General features: G+C 37.2%; 1 protein-coding gene across 3 annotated transcripts; it reads right to left on the bottom strand.

The window, feature by feature from the left end:
- Positions 1-307: 307 nt before the first annotated feature.
- Positions 308-17,003, bottom strand: MSL3 (MSL complex subunit 3). Of its 3 annotated transcripts, XM_075200306.1 has the most exons (14): positions 16,810-17,001; positions 15,841-15,923; positions 13,537-13,632; positions 12,251-12,367; positions 10,329-10,429; positions 8,987-9,075; positions 7,597-7,719; positions 6,626-6,786; positions 5,419-5,577; positions 5,072-5,334; positions 4,567-4,676; positions 2,202-2,301; positions 2,005-2,089; positions 308-761 (listed from the first exon to the last, which is right to left on the bottom strand). In XM_075200306.1, the coding sequence occupies exons 1-14, from the start codon at positions 16,906-16,908 to the stop codon at positions 662-664; spliced, it is 1,686 nt and encodes a 561-aa protein (XP_075056407.1). In that variant the 5' UTR covers positions 16,909-17,001; the 3' UTR covers positions 308-661. The 3 variants fall into 3 exon arrangements, with proteins under 3 accessions (XP_075056407.1, XP_075056408.1, XP_075056409.1); XM_075200307.1 differs by lacking the exon at positions 12,251-12,367 and having other exon boundaries at positions 16,810-17,003; XM_075200308.1 differs by lacking the exons at positions 15,841-15,923; positions 16,810-17,001 and having other exon boundaries at positions 13,520-13,610.
- Between the last annotated feature and the right edge of the window lie 6,649 nt (positions 17,004-23,652).

Below are 23,652 nucleotides of genomic sequence, written 5' to 3'. Positions count from 1 at the left end.
AAAATGAATGAATTATGAACCACTTCTCGCTAATACAATTCAGATACAGAGCAACTCCTTCCCACAGACACTCCCCTACCTAGTTCTCCATCAACATACTCAGGGGGTTAAACTACTGCAATCTCCTAGGATTTTCAAACCAAGTCTTTGTATATGTATGTTAAATTGATCTCTGCATGTATACTTCATTTTATATGGTCACTTATTTCTTGTTCGTTATGTACAGTTATTATACTAACCCTCTGCCTGTTTATCCTGTTTTATCCGCATGTATGAGAAAGAAAATCTTTCAAAAATATGCTGCAGATAATTTTAATCAACACAACTTTTATTTAAGAAATAACATTTTAAACAAGACATTTCCTAAGTTCAGAACACATTACAGGACAATTGTGGTGACTTGAGCAGTGGAAAACCATAGTATCCTGTTAGTTTCTTCCTTTGTCACAAAGTGTTGAGAAGGAACATGACAAGAGTCTTAATCCATTTGATTTATTATTGTGTTGTACATGTTTTTCTTGAAGTCCATTGTACAGATCCACATAAAAGAAAACCAACAACAAAAAAAACTTTCTTAAAATGTACAACAAAAAATTATGTGGCATCTGAGCAGTTCACAAAGTGGATGAATCATGAAGAGAAATTGGAATGGGTAGTCATTTCAGTAAATAGCACGGGGATTTTTGGTGCTGTAATAGGCCTCACAGGCAGCCACATACGCAGACTCTGGAAAGAAGTCATCGTGATACTCCGCAAGAAACCTGTAAAGCAAAAAGCAATATAGATTATATTCTCAGATTTACATTGCTCTCTTCAATATCCAAGTTAGTATAAACCTGTACAACAGGGTGCTCCTGTGCCCTTTATATAGTGCATTATGATTTCAAGGAATCTAATACCCTTTAAGGGCAAGGAGTTGTGTATGGATTTTAAATGATGAGCGCATCAGGAAGCCAAATATTAATGCGTCCTGTGATTACATCACAATGTCCAATAGTCAGATAGGGTTTAATCATATGGGGAAATATTTATTAAACTTAAGGACAGGACAGGACAACCTTAAAAGAGGCTGCCTAAATTCAATGGTACTGCATTTAAAAGGTCTGAATTAAACTTTAAATACATGAAATATAGCCACAACATCTGAAATGTAAATGAATACTATAAATATAAACATTGTATTTCCATGTTAAAAATGGCTAAATAACTAACACTTATAGGGACCGATTTAATTACTAGCGAATTGCCACCGGACATCACCGCATTGTCCATCTGCTGTACCCCAACATCACAGATTTTCCAGCGCACCTATAAGGGCCACGAAAAATAACCTGCGTTTTTGCTTAGCTGTCACATGCCTTCACGGTTATTCCAGAGGTACTCCGTGGCACATCGCTAGTAACTGATTCAATCCTACAGACTGTTACTACTTCTAAGCTTTACGTGAGCTGTAAGGAATAAAACGACAGGTAGCCGTCTACAAAGTCTGTTGTAGCAATCTTAAATTACTAACACAACAGTTTGTATTTGGTGAATTCCCTGAGTGAACAGGAATTTCTCTGACAACCAGGATGAAGAGTTAATTGTGTACCTTGCATAAGATCCATCAAAGGTAACTGCTCAATGGTTATTAAACATTTGTTCTTTGTTAGTAAAACTTTAAGAAAATCAGAAAATACCACTATCCATTCTTTACAATGATTTAAGTTCATCATTCTGGAATACATAACAATTTTTCAATCACTCTAACTTTTTGACCATGTTGCCAATAAAAATAAATATAATGAAAACCTCAAAAATATAAAAACACACTATGTAACACATATGAAGAGTGTAATTTGCCCTGGTTCAGAGCTGTGTTTTCAACTACAGGATGTTTCCTATAGAAACATTAAAATTTATTTCCCCACCTACTAAAACGCTAAAGTACAAGTATCACAACAAGATAACTACAACTCCATAATAAACAGGCATGGTAGGTTAACTTAAGAACCTTTAACGTACCTTAGAAATAGTTCAAAGTGTTTTAGCAATACTTTCACGTTTTTCTCTGCAAAGAACATTTTTCCCATAATTTCTGGAAGTTTAACTATAAAAAAAAAAAAAAGTTAAGAGATTGTGTACAGTATATTTTCAGCCTAGTCAATGGCACAAATTACAATTTTTTTTTCCATTAGTTCAACAAGAGATATATTTCTTACCAAACAAGCGAAGCAAATGTTGTGACCCATATATATAAGAAGGAGGTGGCGGCTGATCACTTTGAGGGTAATTTTCTGGCATTAGTTTCCAAGACAACACCTAATGAAAAAAATTATATTGACTTACATTAGTTTAAAAGGGTTTTGTTTGGCAAATTTATGTTTGTACAGATGTTAAGGGGGAGTTCAATTCCCCCCCGAATTTGCGCGGCGTTAAAACCATTACCGTTATTACGGTAGTTTTAACTCAACTTTCTGCAAAAAGCCGGCGTTGAAACTAACGTAATAACAGTAATAAAGCACATTACCGCAATAACGCGCAGGCTGCGTTACTTTTAACCGTAACGCGGCCAATTGAATTACACTCTAAGTGTTTCAAAAGCAGTAAAATAGACCAGAAACATAAAGACTGAATATATAACACTTTACAAATACCATAAATGAGCTGCAATTCAAAGCAACCAAACCATTTGATTCATTTACTTTAACGTGCACTGAAATAATCACAAAAATTACCTTGGTTACAGCACATTTGTGCGAATAACACCACATTATTGAATAATAAGATTTGCCATCTACTCAATAATATTCAAGAGGGTGGCTAAAGGCACATTTAAATATGCAGTTGAGCTCTCACCATCTGGTTATAAGCTTCATGTATTAACATGGAGTTTTTATCTGGAGGCAACAGTCATATATATTTGTTATTTCTACTGCAGCTGGTGGCTGTGGAATTTAGTGTACTATGTATATGTTAGTGCTCTGATCGGTTATAGGTTAGTTCTAGTCAGACTCTCACATAGCTGAGAAAAAAGCAACTATGCAATAGTTTATCCCATTATATTGAGAGCACTCTTAACATTTTAACAAACCGGGCTTTACTATAAAAGTGACAATACAATAGGTTAGTTCTGCTAGATGTGGTTACAGTATTGTTATGAACTGTTGAAGTGCTAGTGATGTCTGATGTCTATACAGAGCTTTTATGTTTGGCTAGGACACAATTTGTTACACAGCATAGAGGCAAAATATATAGTACACACTAATGCGCGGGAAAATATCTTTACACAAAATATACATGTTAGTACACAGGAAAATGTTGACTAAATCCATTTGAATTATGATTTACACTTGTTCATAAAGTAATCAACATGTTATAATGTTACATAAAAAGAAATAGTTTTACAGCAAGCACCAAGTAGGCTTGCAAGAAATAAATCATGAGTATACAGTAATGGTGCTTTAAAAATATGGGACTTTAAAAATCACTCAGACATCCACAAGGGGGCAGCATTGGTTTCATTTCCAGCAGATAAAACATATTAAATTTAATATATAAATGTCTGTACAACAAAATGATTTGTAAATTATTATTTTTTTAAATAGTAACTGCTGCACATATTTTACACTTCTGCATTCAACTTAAGACCTGTTGCTTGAACACTAGATATACTAGTGTATCATATACACAATCCAATCAGTAACCATCAATTGGGGACTGAAATAATGTTCCAGTGATGAAAATGATGTTCTATTAATGATATATGTACCTTCACATTACTAAAGGGACTTCCTGGAACTTCACAATTCCTGTAATCACCTATACGTCCCTATATGAATGAAGGTAATAGAGAATGGAGAGGGGACCTGCAACAGGTCTGTCATATATACTGATTGCATCTCCTAACCAATAGCAGTGGCTACACTATACACGAGAGCATAGATGGATTTCATTATCACTTATATAGCGCCAGCAAATTCCGTAGTGCTTTACAATTGGGAACAAACATAAATAAAACAACACTAGGTAATACCTACAGACAGAGAGGTAAGAGAGCCCTGCTTGCAAGCTTACAATCTATGGATTTGGCAGTATTCCAGCCATGTACAATGGAAAATGTGTCTTCCATTGACAGCAGCTATTTTTAGTTTCTAACACACAATCAACAATTCATATTTTTATTTGACATTTTAAAAACAACAGTATGGTTTTATTTGGGATGACTCCACTTTTAAGCAGGATATGCTGACTAAATGGACAAGTGCATCCAAATAGTACTTTGCCAACCATCAGCGGAGCTCTCCCTTTGGCCCAAGGGCATATCTCAAAACATTTAGGTTAGTACGGACTGTTACCTCTGGCAATATTAATGATAATGTTAAAACTGAACAGGTTTTAAAAAAAAAAAACAAAATCAGTACACTAAATAGATTCTCAATTATTACGGTTTTCAATTATTTCATTGCAAGAGTACACAGTTGAGTGGGAACAGGTAGTATTAGGAGACAAAACATTCAATGTTCCTTTAAGTAACACCTATTTAATTATTGAATGATGCTGTACACTAACATTACTGAATCTTACCTCATTGAGCTCATTGTTTCGCCGACCTTCAAGTCCAGAAAACACAGAACTTCCCTCTTTGCTGGGAGTTAAAGTAATTGGTGATGAGGAACCACTATGCACAGGGGTTTCTAGAAAGTGCAGGTAAAATAGGTGATGTCATTTCGTTATACACATATACAACTATAAACATACATGAAACTGATTATTTATTAGGAATAATGCTTAGACGTAATGTGCACCCTTAGCTGTTACTTTAAAAGGAATCACAATTTACAGAACAGAAGTTAGAATTAAAGAGTGTGTAATACTATATTACCAATATATGCTCAGATGTTCCATAGATATGGAGAGACTATATTTCCTTACATTAAATATTAGGGAACACCTCCCCCCAAGAGACACCCATTCTGCACTCAAAGATAGACACATTTTTGCCACAGAACTTAATCAATAGGCATGATCTGGAACTGAAATAACAAGTCTCCAGAAATTGGATTAGGTCAAAGCACATAAGACAACCTACTCTTTTCCAAGTGAAGAAATAGCTTTGGCATGGAGGTTGGAGTCTCTGGATGTTTGCGCTTGGGTTGTGGAGAAGCGCTACTTTCGGACATCCTATCACAGCTCGTACTGTGACGTGTTGAGCGTCTCAAGGACTGTAAAATGTCAGGCTCTGTTCGCCGCCTTTTGGGCGTGACGGACTCCCCTGTCGTGGGTTGGCTGTCTGTGGACTGTGGAGTTGGAGGGTTCAAGAGCGGTGGGCTTGGTGATACTTCCTCCTGGTTTCTTTAATACAAAACAACACAAAAGTGATGCAAGATTTATAAATATATAGCAAACAAAAAAAAAAAACCTTCATATATAACTTACCTGTTACCAATAGATGCAATTTCCTTGATAGGAAGAAAAAATTTAGATGACGTCACCTTCTTATATTGTGCTTGCTCATAGGGGTAGAGGAGAACAAGTGGCAGGGTGAAGTCAAATGTAATTCTTAAGCCATCCACCATTTCTTTGCAAAGCTCAACACTAAAAGAAATTTTAGAACGTCAATAATTAAACATGTACTAATCACTTGAAATTGGCTCAAATTAAAAAAAAAAAAAAAAAAAACATAACTGAAGTGGCATTCTAACTGATAAGATGCTACTATAAAGCATGAGTAAAGAAGATTCCATCTAAATAAGGATTGTAAACCAGGTTACAATTTGTGGTTCACACAGCTGCAGAGCTACATGTTATAATAACTTCAACTATGCCCACTGGAAACAGGACTTCTAACAAAGCATATATAGCACAACTTTCAGGACTGTTTTACTGGTGAATGCAGTGTGGATTTTTAATGAATAAATATTCAAATAAATGAGGCTTAGAAACATCACATCTGCTGATGCCACACTTCAGATCAACATTTGTAAGAGTCCCTCATCATATTGGAGATGAGACTTGAGCTCTATCTTGAACTCAGTCCTTCATTCCCAACCTGTGGCTGTCATTCCCATGTTCCTGGACCCAGAATCATCTTTACAGACAGCTCTCAAAACTGACCATGCTGAATCAGAAATCCCATGCAGACACATTTCTAACATCTTTATTTAAAGTACACATTTTGGGGGGGGAGGGGGCATAAATTGGCATAACAATCAATTTCCTAATCACCGAAAAGTGACCTAAAACCATAACCTTCAAAAACAATCCCCACAAAATAACAGACATTGCAAAATCAAAGTCAAATTCTCATGGGGATTAAGTAAGCACACTAACTTAATGAATAAACAACCAAACAGCTTCACGGGAGGTGAAGTCCAACTGCAATTCTGAGACTATTCCACAGCTGCACCAGGAAAAATTCAGTAGGTAAGAATGAAATACTTTGGCCAAGTAAAAGAGAAGGCTTCCAATAAAACAAATGACACAATTAATGAGCTTGAAAAGAATCCACTTGCAAGCCTTCAGTCTTCCTATCCAGCGTACTCCATTCTTACCTAAGAAGCATGAAACCTTCCTAATATTAATGGGTGTACATGACAAAGCATAATGTGCACTAGGCGACTTAAATATACTGCAGATCTCTTACTTTTTCTCCGGTGGAACATAGAGGAGATTCATGTTGACATTGGAAGTAGTCTGATGATGTCGAATTCTTTCATTTGCAGAAAATGCTGCGTTGATTGCAAAGTGTTTTACATAAGATTCCAGAATGGTAATAATGTTGGTCTGACAAGGCAGTTTAACCAGCTAAAAAAACGGAAACATTTATATGGTGTCATTTTTCAAACAAAAAAAGTCTAACATGTAAGAAAAACGACATTTAAATTTTTTCAGTCTTCTACTTCTATAGAGATGTAACCGGGGGTTTTACAAACTATTACATATTAATCTAGACATCTGGTAACACTAGGCGATACCAAACAAGCGATTAAGAAGCAAAACAGGCATATAACAACATATGCCTTAAAAAGTAGATTCCATTACTAAAGCATAATGCCATTAATCCTACAATATCTTCTATATTTAAAAATAATAAAAGCTTGCGGGTCCTTATAGCGCTCTAGACACAACTTGTAGAGAAAAAAAAATCATGCCCATATTCATAGCAAATAAACTTTTTTTCCCATTTTCTAACCACAATACTTACATTTAGATTCTGTTGGGATGCTATAGGTACATCCCATTTTTAGCCCCTAAATAAGTTTAATGCTGTCTATTCACATGCAGATCATATCAGCCAATCTTTTTGCGTTTGATTGAGTAGCAAAAAAATAAAAGTCACTAGTGACCTCATCGGGACTTCATCAGAAGGTGAGAAAACAGAGATGCACTGCCCACCAGTAAACAGGATTTTTGGCCCTCCATGTTCACGTCTGGCTGTTCAGTAATCCAGCCAAAGTAATGGATTGCAAAATGCACATGCAGAAAGCATGGTTATTTAACAAATTAAACATTAAAATAAATAACAAACATTGAAAGTATTGTTGAATAACACAACAATGGTCAATAGGAGTGAAACCATAACAATAATATGAAAAGGATGCCCAGTAAATGTACCCGTTTGCGCTTATTTATGTAATAGCAGTCCTCTTCTAGCTTCTTTTTCAAAATTTCTGGAATCTCTATTACTATGTTTTTTTCTTCCATTTCTCGTTTTGAGTGAATATCTTGTTCTTCTTTCTACAAAACAATGTAAAACATAATACAAGATTTGGCATATTAATGCGGCAATGTCAAAAAAATTAACACTAGGTAAAAGAATGGAATTGATGGGACAATATACATAGCCAGGTTAAGCATACATTATTTGGACTCTTATTAAAGAAATAAAAAGCTATGACCTGTAACCAACCTAAACAAAACTTCTACAACTAACACTGGTGTAGTAACTGCCACCTGCTACATTAAAAATAGTGAAAGGGTTATGATCTTTTCACTGGCAAAGACATATGGGGCCTGAGTCATTAAGGAGAATAAAGCATAAAAAAATAGTAACTTTGCACCTGGGCAAAACCATGTTGCTATGGAGGGGGAGGTAAATTTAATCATATTTACTGTTGAGATAGGCCATGTCCTTGATCAACTTTAAATTTCAGTGTAAAAATAAAGCTATGAAGTATTTGTGTGCTACATGAAAAAGCAGCCAGTATTTATCTTATGTGCAAAAATAATAAACTAATTTGCACCCCTTGCATTGTAACATGGTTTGTTCCAGAGAACATTTACTCCTTTTCTTTTGCCTTACTCTCCTTAATGACTCAAGACCATAGTGTATACGTCCAACACAATATACATGTATAGAATCTTTTAACATAAAAGCTTGGAATTTTTCAGGGAAAAGGTTTTTTCTCTGTAGTTTAAAGTACCAAATGTCTCAATGATGTCACCAATTCCTAGTGAATTGATAGTTTGCAATCTAATAAATATTGATTCAGAACACAGATTTGTGTCTGCACTGCCTTATTAACGTTAGGTTAGTTAATAAGCTATGCCACTTAAACACAATCGAGACAACCATCTTGACAGCTGAAACCATCTTTACAAAAAAACAAAACAAAAAAAAAAACAGCCTATCAATTACTTAGAAATCTTTGACATCACTGAGGCACTTTGTGACCAACATTCATGAAGCCTGACTAATGTTCATAAGACACTGGTCTGTTGTCAATACATAGACTGTATTCTCATGAATATTTCTTATGCCCAAATCCTCCACAGTGTGTAAATGACATGTCATTAATTGGAAAGAATTATCTGAGGAGAAGCTCTGGTGTCCATGCACTAAAAATACAGCAGAAAGGAACAAAGTACAGTACAGACTTTCACCAGAAACACGTGCAGTGCAATGTCCCTCCATACCGGTGTTTTTAATAGTTATTTTTCCAAAACCATTTCTTTCAACAACAACAGGTACAGAACAGAAAACACAGCTGTAGAAATGACATACCATTTCTGCCTTGTCTTCAAAGTCACTTTCCTCGCTTTTTATTTCCTCATCCGTTCCTTCCTCGCTGTCCTCTGATGAACTACTTAGTGCTAGGAGATAAATATAGCGTTACCTCAAGTGTTTGTGTTATACATACTTTTATCTTTTAAAGCTGCACAACAGAACATAAACATTTGGGACTCTGCTCCCTGGAAAAGATTTACTTTCTGCATAAATATTTTCACAAAGAACTTGCACATGAACAAACATCGTATGTGGATTATAAATTCCATGCAGCATTATTTAGCACTTGATACATGAGAACTGACAAACTTAGATGGAAAATATAGTAAAGTCCATAAAAGTTTCTGAAATACAATTACCAAAGATCCAAATCACTTTTTTTTTTTTTTTTTTTTTAAATCTTCAATAAAATTTCCATTGGCTCATTGATTCAATTATCTTTGTGATCATGATATGTGAATTAATTTATTTCACTTTTTTTTTTTTTTAAACTACTCATCTTAAAGGATGCATACTGCAAAAATGTTAGATTACAGAAAAATTATATTTACAAACTGCTAAAATTACTATCACCATAATGATTAGATCAAACTAATCTTGGCATTAATACCCTCAAAATTCTATATGTTAAAATATAAAATATATTACAACCTTTGCCTAGTTTCATAAATATATCTTGGCAGCACGGTGGTTAAGTAGTTAGCACTTCTGCCTCACAGCGCTGGGGTCATGAGTTCAATTCACGACCATGGCCTTATCTGTGTAGAGTTTGTATGTTCTCCCCGTGTTTGCGTGGGTTTCCTCCCACTCTCCAAAAACATACTAGTAGGTTAATTGCTATCAAAATTGACCCTAGTCAATCTGTCAATGTCTGTCAATACACTTACAATGACAGAAAGTATTTGAACAGAAATTTTTCTACTGTTTTTTGCAATAGAAGGTACACAGACTGTTTCACGATAAATTGACTCAAATGTAGAAAAGGCTACAGAAGATGAAGGCTTACACTATAAAGAGAGGGAGCGCCACAAGATAAAAGTAGGGACAGTGACTGCCTCAGCAGCAGAGACAGTTCCAGACCCCCCAAAAAGCATCTTAATGGCTCCCACAGTGTAAAGACAATAAGATCATAATTCAGGGTAACCGATTCAATATTTAATACGATCCTATAATGAAATTGTTAAAATATGCATAAATGGAGGGTCTAATTCAAAACAAATAGAGCCATTTACTAAGAACAAATGAATCACTGAATGACTCTTGCACAACAATGATATCAAGTGATGGTACTGAAAGTCTATCAGATCATCTGGAATTCCAACATATAATATACACTTACAATTATCATCATTCTCTTCTTTTTCATTAGCAGGAAGACTTTTCAGAACAGAGTCTACCCCCGGCAACCTACACCGTCTCTTCTTTCTTCCTTTCCTTCTCCTAAGAAAACCAATACAATAAGTCTCGTTACATATCAAATGTGTGTAAAACAGTAACATTATTAATAAAGCAGTCTACATGAGATGATCTTTTGTTTTTGTCATATTTATCGACCTGCAAGTGAATAACTGTTACATACCAAATCTAGATATTACATTAGCTTCGTGTCAATGCCTTTTCAAGATCTGATAAACCTGTTATCAGCAAAGTTCTCTGCCAAAATATCAAAATGAAATTCTGATCCACTTCAATGACCTGAAAAGCCTTATTTGCACTTGCAGACCTTTTGCTTAGCTAAATGGGTAGAATCAGCTCATCATTTTTCGCTAAATTATATCCAGCGTTCTTAACATCCACCAGCCCTTAGTGAATGATAAAGACTAAAAAGTGTCATTGTTTTACAGCAGACATTAAGGCAGCACTAACAAACAGAGACACTCTGAATGCTAGCACACAAATCTGATAATGCAAAATACTGGCAATTTCTCTGAGCAGACAGAAAGTATTGTACAAAACTAACCTGGAAAACAAATTTTAAACTTTGATAGCTCTGGACTCAGTGACGCCTCCAACTGCCCCCCCAAAATCTGGTCTACAATACAAGTAGGTTCTTGTAATATTACAGTAAATGATCTCTCCACAAAAAATATCTGACAATTTAACTATCAACAATAAACAATTATTACAAGCCTTAAATAACCACTGTACTAAGGCAGGGTTAGCCTTTGATCCTCTGCATACAACCTAAACTCCCATCTTACTACGAATCCTTCCCATTTAGTTACCCAGATGCAGTCTTTTCATTCTCTCCAAGCTCATTAAAAGAGGATGAAGATCTCCTTCAGCTGAACAGATGCCTTCACCCCATATTTCCTAAGGATCATGTCTTGGCCATACCTATAACACGTCTATTCACATCTGTCCCTTTCTCAAAAGACACCCCATAAAACACTAGGAGAGCATACATGCTATTTCATTGCTTAAATCGGTGATCTAAAGAACTACAAGCCTTCCTCCCTTTTCCCGGGACTATAACTTATAATAAAAATTGTGAATGCCTAGCTGAGATCCTTCAAAGAGGATAGTAACCTGGTCAAGCCAATGCAATCTGACTACTGAATATGGTACAATTACAACCCCAGGCCAAGGTGACACATGACTGGCAGTGCAAACGTTGCCTGTGCTGCCTTTGATGACAATAGCCAACTCCTCGCGTCATTCTCACCCTCCCTCACTTACATATTACTTGTACGTTTACAGCATCTCAGTTCTTCCTGCTAGCTCCCCTGACACACCTCACCCCCAACATACATCTGGGGAAGATGTGTATAATGACACTGTACACCATATTATCTTTTAGCATCCACTTTAATGTCCTTGTTGGACTATACTGCCTATACTTTACAGGAATACTAAACCCTGTATGTTGTTGTATTAGGTATAAATCTTACAATCGATACCCCATTGTGATGTATATTCTACCGACTGTCTTTTACCTTAATCCCAACATATATTTATTTATTCTGTCTATTGCAGGTCTACCTGTACTTTTGCACGCCTGCATCTACTCTCCTGTAGACTTACACAAACAACATCATCCTCATCAACATACTCGTCTGTACGTAAATGCACTGCTACTTGACTTAATGCAGGTCCACCTTATAAAGAACTTGCTCAACGGTGTTCGCTTGAATAAAGACTTTGATTGATGGACCTGTCTGAAACTATGGTGTTTCTCCACGTTCTATCAATATTGTCCAATCTCTTCCAGTCTTCTGAGACACATGCAGAATAAGTATGCTTTCATTACCTGTACCTTACCTATTTGAAGCCTCCAGCCCTGACCGCAATGTCAACATACAAAGACGACGCATGCACACTTGCTTATAGCTGCTCACAGACTCTGTACGTCCCGACAGTGCTTTCCTGCCATCTTTGCTTCAGTACATGTAAAAGAATATTGGAGTGGAGTCAACTACTTTTTTTCACAGCTAGCACACTATAGCAATGGAAGTTGTGAATAGGTAATGAAAGCATACTAATTTCTATATGCCCCCGATATGTGGAAGAGATGGGAAAACATTGATACAGGGGTAATGAAGGCAGAGCATGCCCATCAAAAGCCACTTATATTACTTTATCTGGGGGAAAGGGATCGCTGAAACATAGGTGTAAATTATTTTAGTGCTCACACTATATACCCTCTAGACTTCAGGGCAAATTATAGCTCATACAAATTCTGTTAGTTTTATAAACTAAGGGAGTACAAGCAAGTAGTCAGATATTACTTATAGAAGTTTATATATTTAGCAGCATCACTATATGTATACATCAAAACATGTAATTAAACTCACACTCTATATATATATATGTGTGTGTGTTGGCGCGCAAGTATATATAAGGTACTTTCTAAGTGTTTTATTAATTGCTCATGTTTTGTTCCTATATGGGACCTTTGGCAAGAGTGCAGCAGTGTATATAGTGTGATGTGATAGTGAGGTCAGTCTTTCATAATGTTAATGTGTGAAATAATTAAAATAATAAAACCCAATATCCTCAATCATATGGTTATTTGTAAACCAATAGAATGACATACATGTAAAATAAACAATCATAATTATTCCATACACCAAAACAATATCTTTTAAAAAAGATAACTAACAGTTGTATAATTATGCTCACTTTCATCTGTAGCTTGATCAATTCACCAAACATTGATTATGTGACTTATCAAACTATATATATAGCGCAGTAGTGGTCCTACTTAGGGATTAATGGAGAGTCCTGCACTGTAAAAATACCTGTCCTAACTCACCCTCACTCAATAAAAAAAAAAAAAAAACACACGTATGACAATAATTAATGATTATACTGTTAGTATAAGTGATCTTATAATTGTACTATTCATTGTTTATACAGCAAGTAAAGCAAACTCCAATGCCATAACATGCCTACAAGCATCCATCTTGTAAGAAAGAATATAAGAAAAAAGTAAAGTTTTGCTTTATCAAAAGCTAAAGCAAAAAAAAAATATTTTGAAGCAAAAACATTTGTGCTGGGTATGTAAATGTATCAGCAGTAATTGTCTACCTAGAGAACCTCCTTACATGCGAGCCACCGCTTTCCTTGCCAACTTTCTTTGTAATCTCCGATTTTCATCAGTATCGCGAAGAACATGGTCTTCTGCTGCCCATCTATCCCAGCTAAAATATATGGGAAACAAAAGAAATATATGTGTAAAATCAGCAGCATTGCTGCATACAAAGGTAACATTAATCATTTTGGATATTTGTTTGGTAGCGTACTTACATTCTTAGCTTAATGTTATAGTTCAAAACACTGAATTGATAAGAAGCAAATACTGATCTTCAATTATTGTTATCCATGCTGCCACGTGGCTCAAAATAATTTCAATGTATAACCTTCTTTATGGAACTAAGTGTCAATCACCTTAAAATGTACAGCACCACTGTTTCCAGAAATAAAAACTATAACTGTAGACATGGCTGTTAGCCAAGTTCTACTGCAGCAAGTAAGTAAATGAAGGGGATGTGAGAAACAGAGCTTTTTAAACTCACTTAATAACTGTCTACGAAAATCACGATTACAGATAAGCTAGAAACAACTTGAATCAAACCTGTTACCACGTGATCTAATGCTAATTTCTGCTTTACTACGTAGCTCATCCGGGTGAGAGCTTTTCATCCCGTACTTTAAGCTGGCTTCCGCCAGCCCACACAGGAGTAGAGTAGTAGCTTGTAGAGGCCAACCCAGGAACAAGAACTCAACTCTGCACGGCCTAGTCAGCTTCCAGAATGAGCCGCAAGACTGCACTACACCTGCTCCTGGGCTGGTTTCCTCTAGAGGTAACATCTATAGCAGTGTTGGCTAACCTGTGACACTCCAGGTGTTGTGAAACTACAAGTCCCAGCATGCTTTGCCAATATATAGCAGCTTATTGCTGGAAGGGTATGCTGGGACTTGTAGTTTCACAACACCTGGAGTGTCACAGGTTAGCCAACACTGATCTATAGTGTTGGGTGGGCTGGATAAACCTACACAGTACATCATAACATAACTGACTAATATACTCTCACCCGGAGAATTACCCCCCTCTTTTAGAGAAGCACTATGGATTTTAAAAAAAAATGCTAGCGAAACCGGTGAAATGTCCACATTTTTTTTTAACTTTTTTTTTTTTTTTAACACTAGAGGGCAGCAGAAAAACATTTACTTTGGCCGATATGTTTTTACATTTGTGTGAAGTTTATTTTTAATAGTGTCACTGGAGAGAGGGAAATTAGAAAAGTAATAAAATGTGCACATCTGCCTTACAATCCTATGAAATAGATGTGAAAGTCTGTATGGATGATTTATTTTTATTTTTTTAAATTGTCATTAACATTTACAATATTACAAAAATAGATTTGTCCAAACATTGTTACTGTATTCTCTGTACTCCCAACAAATTATAATGATGATAAACATAGCTAGAAAACTTCACTGTTTTGCAGTTTATCTAACTTAAACCTATAGTTATTAAATTAAACCTTTCCTCACTTTTTTAATTTATGTCGAGCTGTAACACATTAAACAGACAAAAATTCAGTATGTACACAGATAATGTTAAGAGGAATGCTGACCTTAAACACTGCATTTTTTTAAGCTACAAAAAAATGCTTGCGTTTTCTATCTGCACTTGACATCACCCCTCGTAAGGCAGTCAACTAAATTAATTCACTTATGTATAATCCTATAAACAAGGCTAGTTGGGGGTAATTGAGACTTGGTAAACAACCGCCCAGCATAGACAAACCGAGGGGGTGAGGGTTCCTAGTGCTTGGAAACCCCCCTCCGAGCCTGGGGTACTGTATAATTGAGGTGGCTGGACTCTGCTCCCGCTTCACCCGGGTCTGCTTAAAAAGGGAGAGCTGCGTGCACCTAACAGAAGTGCACGCAGCATTGCCCATGTATATTATAGGGATAGGAAGAGTTGGAGAGCAGCCAAGCACTGTCTAAAATTATAGCCACACCTCCATGTATGCTGGTCACGCCGACTGGCGGCGTGGTGTGAAACCCCCCTCTACAAATCCTGCATTTGCCCCTCCCAGGATCATTGATTTATATTGCAACCCATCTGTTAGCACAATGACACACTCTACTTTTAACATGCAAGTGGTAGATAAAAATTGTGGAAATTATGAAGAATACTACATAATTCCCAAAATTACAGCATTGACAAAAAGGATAATATAAATATCCCTCTTATGGGATTGGACTAATTTATGCCTTTACATTTACAATTTTGGTAATATAAAGTTTAAAGGCAGGGCTTGTGAGACCATGCAACAAAAGAAAAAGCACAGCCTACTTTTTCCACTAACGGATATATGGTAATGTATGTAACCTACCTTCTATTCCAACCATTAAAATGGATCAGATACTCAGCATTCTTTCTGCCCTTGTCATCTTTTCCAACAACAATATCAACAACCTAAGAAAACAACAACATGTTAAACAATTTATAAGAACATTATATATTTAGAAATCATTAAGAAAAAAGAATCTTCCACAAAATATTTAAGGTGTGTACTAGGCTCCTCATTACTTTCAGCTTTATGTGATGTATTCTAACTAGGAGCTAAGATCACCTGTTATATCTGATGAGGAACAGCAAATAGCCAGATTACAATCCTTACCAGTAAACTGCATAGTGGAAGCACTATGTAAATGTGACAATACAGTGCTCTGTCTTTATTTTGTCAGGTATATGTTGTTACCAAACATATTTATCGTCACAATGGACATTTGGCCTGTTCTGTAAACAGTTATTATAAAGTGGGTGTGAAACAGTTCAACTATAAATATGGAACACCCCAATTTTAGAGCTCTAGGTAAATTGCCTGACGCTATATAAATGTTAATGATACGGTGTTTGTGATGGGACTTTTTGTATTTTGACAGACACCCTCCCCCCACCAGAAAAAACCATATAGACCACAAGTCACTTGGAGCTATCCCATGTGATTTAAGTTATCCTCTTATGTATCAAGACCACTTGTTGGCATGTTATAAGCACTGTTTTCTTACAGGTGCAAATTGTGCACACGACACTCTCCATATTAGCACAGACTTTAATGGTAAAAACAATGTAACACATCACAAGTTTCCCTCATGCTCATAGTACAACCATGCAAAGCTGAACACAAGAGCGTGTAGTGCTGTGTGGGTGTAGTAAAGACTGCACAATGAGATGCTGTTACTGTGCTGATCATGCAGTGGAACTGTGTTTAGCGGCCACACTCTCCCACCAGAGGCCATTGACAGATGAAGCATCAGCAGCATCCCCCTCAGCTGCCCCCCTACTCCCATCCGCGCACCTTGGCATCGTACAACACTTTAGCCTTGGTCGGGTCTGGTTCAAAGCAGAGAACTTTCTCCCCTTTTTGGAATTTAAATTTCATTCCCCGTGAGTTCATTTGTTCATCATGGCGCAGAGCAGGAAGCGAAACTCCCGCAGCGGCCTCAGCGCCGCACAGAGCATGGGAGAAGGAGGAGGACTCCGCCACTAGGGGGACCAAGTCGTGACGCCCACTCCGCAACAACAAACCAATTGAACTAGCTCCTTAGTGGGGCTTTGAAAATGCAGCCAATTGTGTGTCACAAAGGAATGAACTATTGTAGAATCAGCCAATCATAGTGGGGGGTGTGTCCGCTGCTGCAATAACTGTTCTTTGCGAGGAAATACTGCGTCATGACCACGTGATTATATCTTATAAACATTGGCGAGAAGTGTCGCTGCTAGAAGTATTTTCAGCCATTATTTTGGTGTCTGTGGCTCCCGTGGTTGCCCGCTATCCTATTGCTGCTCTAGATTGTAACTTTCATAGTAATCACGCCCAGGCATCTTTATTTTTATTTAATGTCAATGGTTTATTGTAATTTATTACCCAAGTGAATGTGTGGGGTGGGTTTTATTAGCGAACTTCATATACATCCCGTTCTGTTTGAGTCTTTTTGGTTATATGTTGAAATATACCTAGCAATACAGAGGAGGTAAATGTTAGATTGGATCTGTTGCGTAGTTAAATGCATTTGTGTCAAAAACCACATACGACAAATGTGTTGAGATAAAAACAGTGTCAAACGCAATCACCATATACACGTAATTTGGTGCGAATGCTTAAAGCATGATGATGATACGCTATTAAATGTAACATGCTGTTGAAATATGATGATGACTGACGATTTTAATGTAGTGTATGCAAAATCTATAAATGGTTTTATTCATTTCTTAAAAATTGTTGTCCTCCACGCAAAAAGTGTTCCCCGCACCTGCGCTCATAGATTGGGCTGATAGCTGCAAATTTACAAAAAGCATGGGATCTCCCTGAAAAATCCATTACAAGCACTAGGCTATAACAGATTGGACTAATAACACCACTACAGCATGGGTCTGAACATCCTAGGGAAATAGGGTTTACAAAAAAAATACAGGGCTCCACTCCTTAGTAGAAAACAGTCCTGTGCAGAAAACACTTGGGCTCCTCCCAACACCCCTATGCAGTGGGTGTAGGGGTAATACATTTGTAAAATATAGATTTTAGCATTTTATTAGGCTAAAGTAATATTGCCCCAAAAAGCCCTGGCAGCTCTGAACTGGATGGGTATGCTGGAGCTTGTAGAACTACAAGTGCCAGCATAGTGTTGGTTGCCAGAGCATGCTGTATCTTGTAGAACTACAACCTGTAGTGCACCTGTAAATATACTGTTAAACATGCAGACTACGTGAAAAAAAAATGCCCAACACACCAGGGCCGTAGCGAGGGCAATGTGACCGTCGAGGGCACAAGCCTGCGTGGGTGCAACAGTTGCACGCAATTTGCCCATGCTGGAGAGCCCAGGTGTATATGAATGCGGTGCTGACACAAGCCCATAGTGACCGCAGGGGGAGATCGATAACAGGTTTTTTTAATGTAAGTGAAAAAATTGCCGGGACAGTCTCCTATCGGACAAACTGTCCCAGGATTTTTTTTTAATAAAAGATTGCCAAAACTTAACAGGCAAAACCCTGATAATTAATAAGTGGGCCCTTTACTCTTAGCACTTTCACAGATGTCTCTTGTATTTTTACACCTAAGTTGGCAGGACTAATACTTTTTTGCATACATAAATAATACAGTTAATGCAGATAACAAAATCGATTACAGTCCTCCAAACCATACATTTTCTGAAAGTACAGAATTTAAAACTAATTATCATTTTTCTATATTTTGAACTATGCTCCTACAAAATTATTGAAAAAACATTGAAGCAACATAAAACTCTTGCAGACCCATTTAGCATCCAAAATGAGTTTAAAATATGCAGAGTTCTTAAGTACTACATGTCTAGTTCATAAAACAACGACAACTGCAAACATACAAAGTCATACAAATAGGAAAATTGCACTAAACCATGTTGCTCTCCCTTGCTGTTTTCACACTATTAGTTTTAGTCTGGCTGATCCCGTGAAGTAAACATAGTAGGCAAGTGTTTATTTTTCAATTTTATCTCTATTTTGTTTTGGTTGGTGTTACCCTTTAAGACATTCGTCGTAAGTGATTTAACTTGATATGTTTCACGACACTGACACCATCCAATAAAAACAGTGTAAAGCATTTGGGTTCATACACACATACAAACAGTGATGGAAGCAGAGACAAAACCTTGTTCTTTGTCTTCACTTTAAAAGAGACTTAGTAGTGCATTTATAATGTGTATCGAAGCTTCCCTGCAGCTTAGTTTACTATATACTTAAGCTGGGTTCACACTACAGAATTTTCCACCAACTTTTTATGCCGATCGATTTTACATCGGAACGATGGTCTGATCGCTCGGTCCATGGACTGCATACACACTAGCCTTGTTTTAAACGATAAAGGGAACGAACGGCTGTCCTGTTAGCGACTTTTTGCAGCCATGTTGTCGTGGGCAATGATTTTAATTTCATACACACTATTAAAGTAATTCAATCGTTTTCAAATAAGCATTGCATAGGCGATTGTATTGTGTTTCTAATGCACAAAGTGATTTATTTTAGCAGATGTAAATAGTCAACAATTCAATACATTATTATATTATGATACAGTACAGTACAGCCAATACCAAAAGATACATACATACCGCTGCGCTAACCACAGGCCTAGAACCGAGTAATTCAGCCTTGAATACTGGTTCAGAGTAGACTGAGCCTGGTGGGGGTGCAGCTATGATTATATATACAGTCAGTGTTACACAGTGAACAATAGAGATGATGTAGCTTGCTTCTATAGGTCCAGACAAGGGTGGTTCCAGGGTAAACAGGTCATAGGCTGATTCAATCTAAGGAATCCAAAGGTGGGGATCATCTCTCCAGGGGATGTGCTCCAGTTACAATGAGTTCATTAGCATATCACATTCTGATATCAATCTGGCTATTTATTCCCTAACATCAATAACTAGAGTATGCAATATGCGATCTCTTCGGCGATGGAACCGGACAGCTGCTGATGAATAGGGGATTAGTATGATATCAGACATTTCCCATAACCTGAACCTTAGATAACACTAAAGTGTACATATAATCATAATATATAAACTAATAATAAACCAAATACTGTCTGCTCATAAATTACTGTGTAATGGATCCAATATGAATATGAATTTCATAAATAACTAAATGTTGTAATAAGAGTGTGTGCGTGCGTCTTTTACCGTGCGATCGCCGTATGCCACGTGTAGCGTGGCATACTGAGTGCAATCGGCCAATAAAAAAATATATTAACCAATATACTTTCGTTCATCAAATTATACGACTTCGACAGTTCCACCCTTTGATAGTCCAATAAACTATCACCTTAAAGATGTTATATGCAGGATCTCAGTACCACGTTTCATTGCTATGTAATGCAAATCCCCCTTGGGGTATGACCATGCTGTCTGTAGATCTAAACAAGGTATCATAGGAGAGAGTCTTAATCCTCAAAACGATTTCTTCCTTTACTATAGACCGTACACTACTGGAGCTTGGAGATAACCTTTTCTATGCCCTTCAAGGGTGCAATAAAACACTTAATACATTATTTGGAAAGGTACAAAGTACAATAGAACATGTATCAGCTATACAGAATACTGTACTACAGTTCTTCAAGTTTAACAGGTTCATCTGTCCAACGCAGGTCTTTAAGCTCAGAATACATTTACACACTTCACGTTCATCAATAGCATCATCCTATGTCTATCTATAATGTCATATACAACCTCCTTCAGCTTGCATTAATATACACACTTCTAATAATGTCATCAGTTCTTTTCATCGACACTTGTGGGCGAGCTATTGTCTGTTCGTTCTTCCCAGTCTCCCAATACTCAGATTTAACAGTGATCGGCTTGCAAAGCATTGGGAGACTTCAGACTAATGGACCTAGGTGTCGTACTTTTCCCCTAGTGTCCTCCCACCCATAGTTCGGGTACCTCAAGAATATTTAGTGGGAAGAGAACTAGTCCTTCTTGATATAATCACTGAGGCACGCGAGAGCACGCCCAGCACTTTGTTTGGTCTAAAACCTTACCCTCCCAAGAATGATAATCATTCTCAAAAATGTCTGCTCAAGTCCGAATATTACTGGACTGGCATCGCTGGGTGTACCTCTCTTCTTTTTTTTTATTATGGGGTCAACGTACTTACGGACGTAATGCTACTCAGACAATAGCCCCTCGCACTTTCTCCAAGCTCCAAGGTTTCCAAATTTTCCTTTACCCCTGAATTGAATAGAGTAATTGGCTGGACCGATTATGCTACTAACTTCTCTGTCATCCCCAATTCCTCAACATCATTACCTGAACCAGCCTCTGTCACCTGCTAATAATTAAAATAATTGACCGTCCTGAGAAGAGAATGAAATGAGAGAACACAAAACAGGAAAAACTACAACTTCATGCTGGACAACTGTCTTAGCCTTTGGCTCAGGTGCTACTAGCTGCATACGAGGCCTTCCAGAACAGACTCATTAGTGCCCTTGGACCCTTCTCTGAGTGTTGGCCCCTCTGCAGTGGGTGGAATGGGCACCAGTGTGTCTCTGCTACCCTTGAAGCTGTGATGCTGGTAGCCTACACCTGGTATCTGTCTGTCAAATAACCTGAGCCTAAGAAATTACTGCTCCACAACTTACTCTCCCGATCCAACATCCTGACAGTTAGTGTGACTTTTCAGGAAACAGTGTTTTGGACATTCTCGGTTGCTGTCTCACTATTTACCTTCTCTCAAGATCTAACCTAGCCTCCCAGTTACAATCTCATCTCACGAAGGGTCAAGAACATTTCAAAAACTGACAGGTTAACAGGCTGCCCAGGAGTGATCTTTTGGTAGCGGGGAAAGACTAGTGGTCGAAGCTATCAGTCACTTCAATCAAGTTCCAACTCTTATTCCATTCAATTCGTTCTACCTAGTACCACTACTTTATGTTCACACTGGTTTATGGCTAATTGAAAGTATGTGATTTGGTACCACTACTCATAAATTATACATCTATTATCAATAACATGAATACCCCTATCATCTATTATAACTCTAGGACTATCACATTGAATAACAAAAGCTTTGAGTATGACACAGTAATACATTAGACACATTTCAATACACCTTTACCCAGACATATTTCATTGGTACACCAGTGTATACTTGAGGATCCTGCATGGTGGTAATTGGATGACGTGGATTTGTTTTACCTGGAGGAAAACCCATCTGCAGGAGGGATATGGGATGGCTCTATTGGTATCATTTTCCTGACATTCTCTTAATCAAGATAGGACGTTGCCGTCCTACTAGCTTGAGACAAAATGTCTGGTGCACCCCAATATACTCTTACCAGCTTGCACATACCTTCTGTACCCAGCTGAGCCAGACCATTTGCTGCCTCCTCTGGGACTGGGAGATACACTCTGGGAGCTACTGGTCTACCTTGTCCATCTCTCCAGAGTCCACCAGACTCCTCACCACATCTCTTCACCTTCCAGACCGTTTATTCCTCAGGTAACACAAATCTTCATATATTAACCAATATGTGTATGTGTGCATGTTTGTGTGTGTGTGTTCACCTTTTAAAACTAAAACAATACAACGAAAAACAAAACAAAACATAGATTTGTTAGCTGTTACATAAAACCCTGCTGTCTATTTGACAGCTATGTTCGCCCTGGTGTGACAGCCATGTATGGTCATGTGTGTAAGTGGACTTTATTAGCAGCTACTTCAGTTGGTATCTGTGTCACTGTATAAAGTCCTCTATGTAGTGTCCTACTCATGTACTTTCTCAGATTTCTCAGTCACCTCAACATCGCCCCCGAGACTAGAAAAATGCTGAAGACCAATGTATATCAATCGATTTTCCCTCTGCCAACTCACATGTCATTCTTAGTACCTCACATTCAGCTACTTGACTAAGTGAGAAAGACACAGGGGTCTATTTCTATAATACTTTCTTCAAATATAACAGTATCCAGTACATGTCTGTCTAACAGTGAAAAAAATATAAAACACGAAAATTCTACATTTTCTAGGGTTTCACATTATGTTGTATCTTGTGGCACAAATCCTACTCCAATGTTCAACACAGAGATGCATATTTGTATGCTTAACCTCTTGCAATCTTCTGTCCTCCTGTCCTCCCCACCCTTTGTGCATCCATATAAAGACACATTTTTGTACAGGAGGCACGAACCACAAAAAAAACAAAAAAACAAAACAAAACAGATATGCAACCTATAAAACATCATTTGTATTTCCACAACAGAACCTTTCTGCTTAAAATCAGCAGTTTCTATACGCATGAAAACAAAACCCCTGACTGTTTCTGTGACTCATGTCAATCTAGTGTGTGTATCCCTGAATTTGTCTTATGTAAAAAAAATAAAAAAATATCTTAGCCCCATTGATGAGACTGTGTCTGTTTTTATCTCTACCAGAGCAGAGAGAGAGAGAGAGAGAGAGAGAGAGACTAGCATAGATGTAAAAAAATGAGAAAGCAATGAATAATAGGAATACAAAGATTTGAATACAAAGGTTTGAAAACAAACATACATGCAGAAAGGGAGATTTTACAGCACAAATGACAGCTGGATTGGACTCTATTGGGAAAATGGCTGTATTCATTTCACTAATCCCCTTAGCTATTTGCTAAACTATGACCCCTCCCCATACTTGA

Source organism: Mixophyes fleayi, chromosome 2 (genome assembly GCF_038048845.1).
Source record: "Mixophyes fleayi isolate aMixFle1 chromosome 2, aMixFle1.hap1, whole genome shotgun sequence".
NCBI classification, from domain to species: Eukaryota; Metazoa; Chordata; class Amphibia; order Anura; family Limnodynastidae; genus Mixophyes; species Mixophyes fleayi.
This window is presented reverse-complemented; position numbering and strand designations above follow the sequence as displayed.

Bases quoted from the DNA above. Each gene is read 5' to 3' on its own strand.
- MSL3 (XM_075200306.1), bottom strand. From the start codon at position 16,908: ATGAACTCACGGGGAATGAAATTTAAATTCCAAAAAGGGGAGAAAGTT. The intron at 4,677-5,071 runs GTAGGTTGTCTT...TGCACTTTCTAG, and splicing joins ATTTCTTCACTTGGAAAAGA to AAACCCCTGTGCATAGTGGT. The intron at 762-2,004 runs GTACGTTAAAGG...TTTGCTTTACAG, and splicing joins CACTTTGAACTATTTCTAAG to GTTTCTTGCGGAGTATCACG.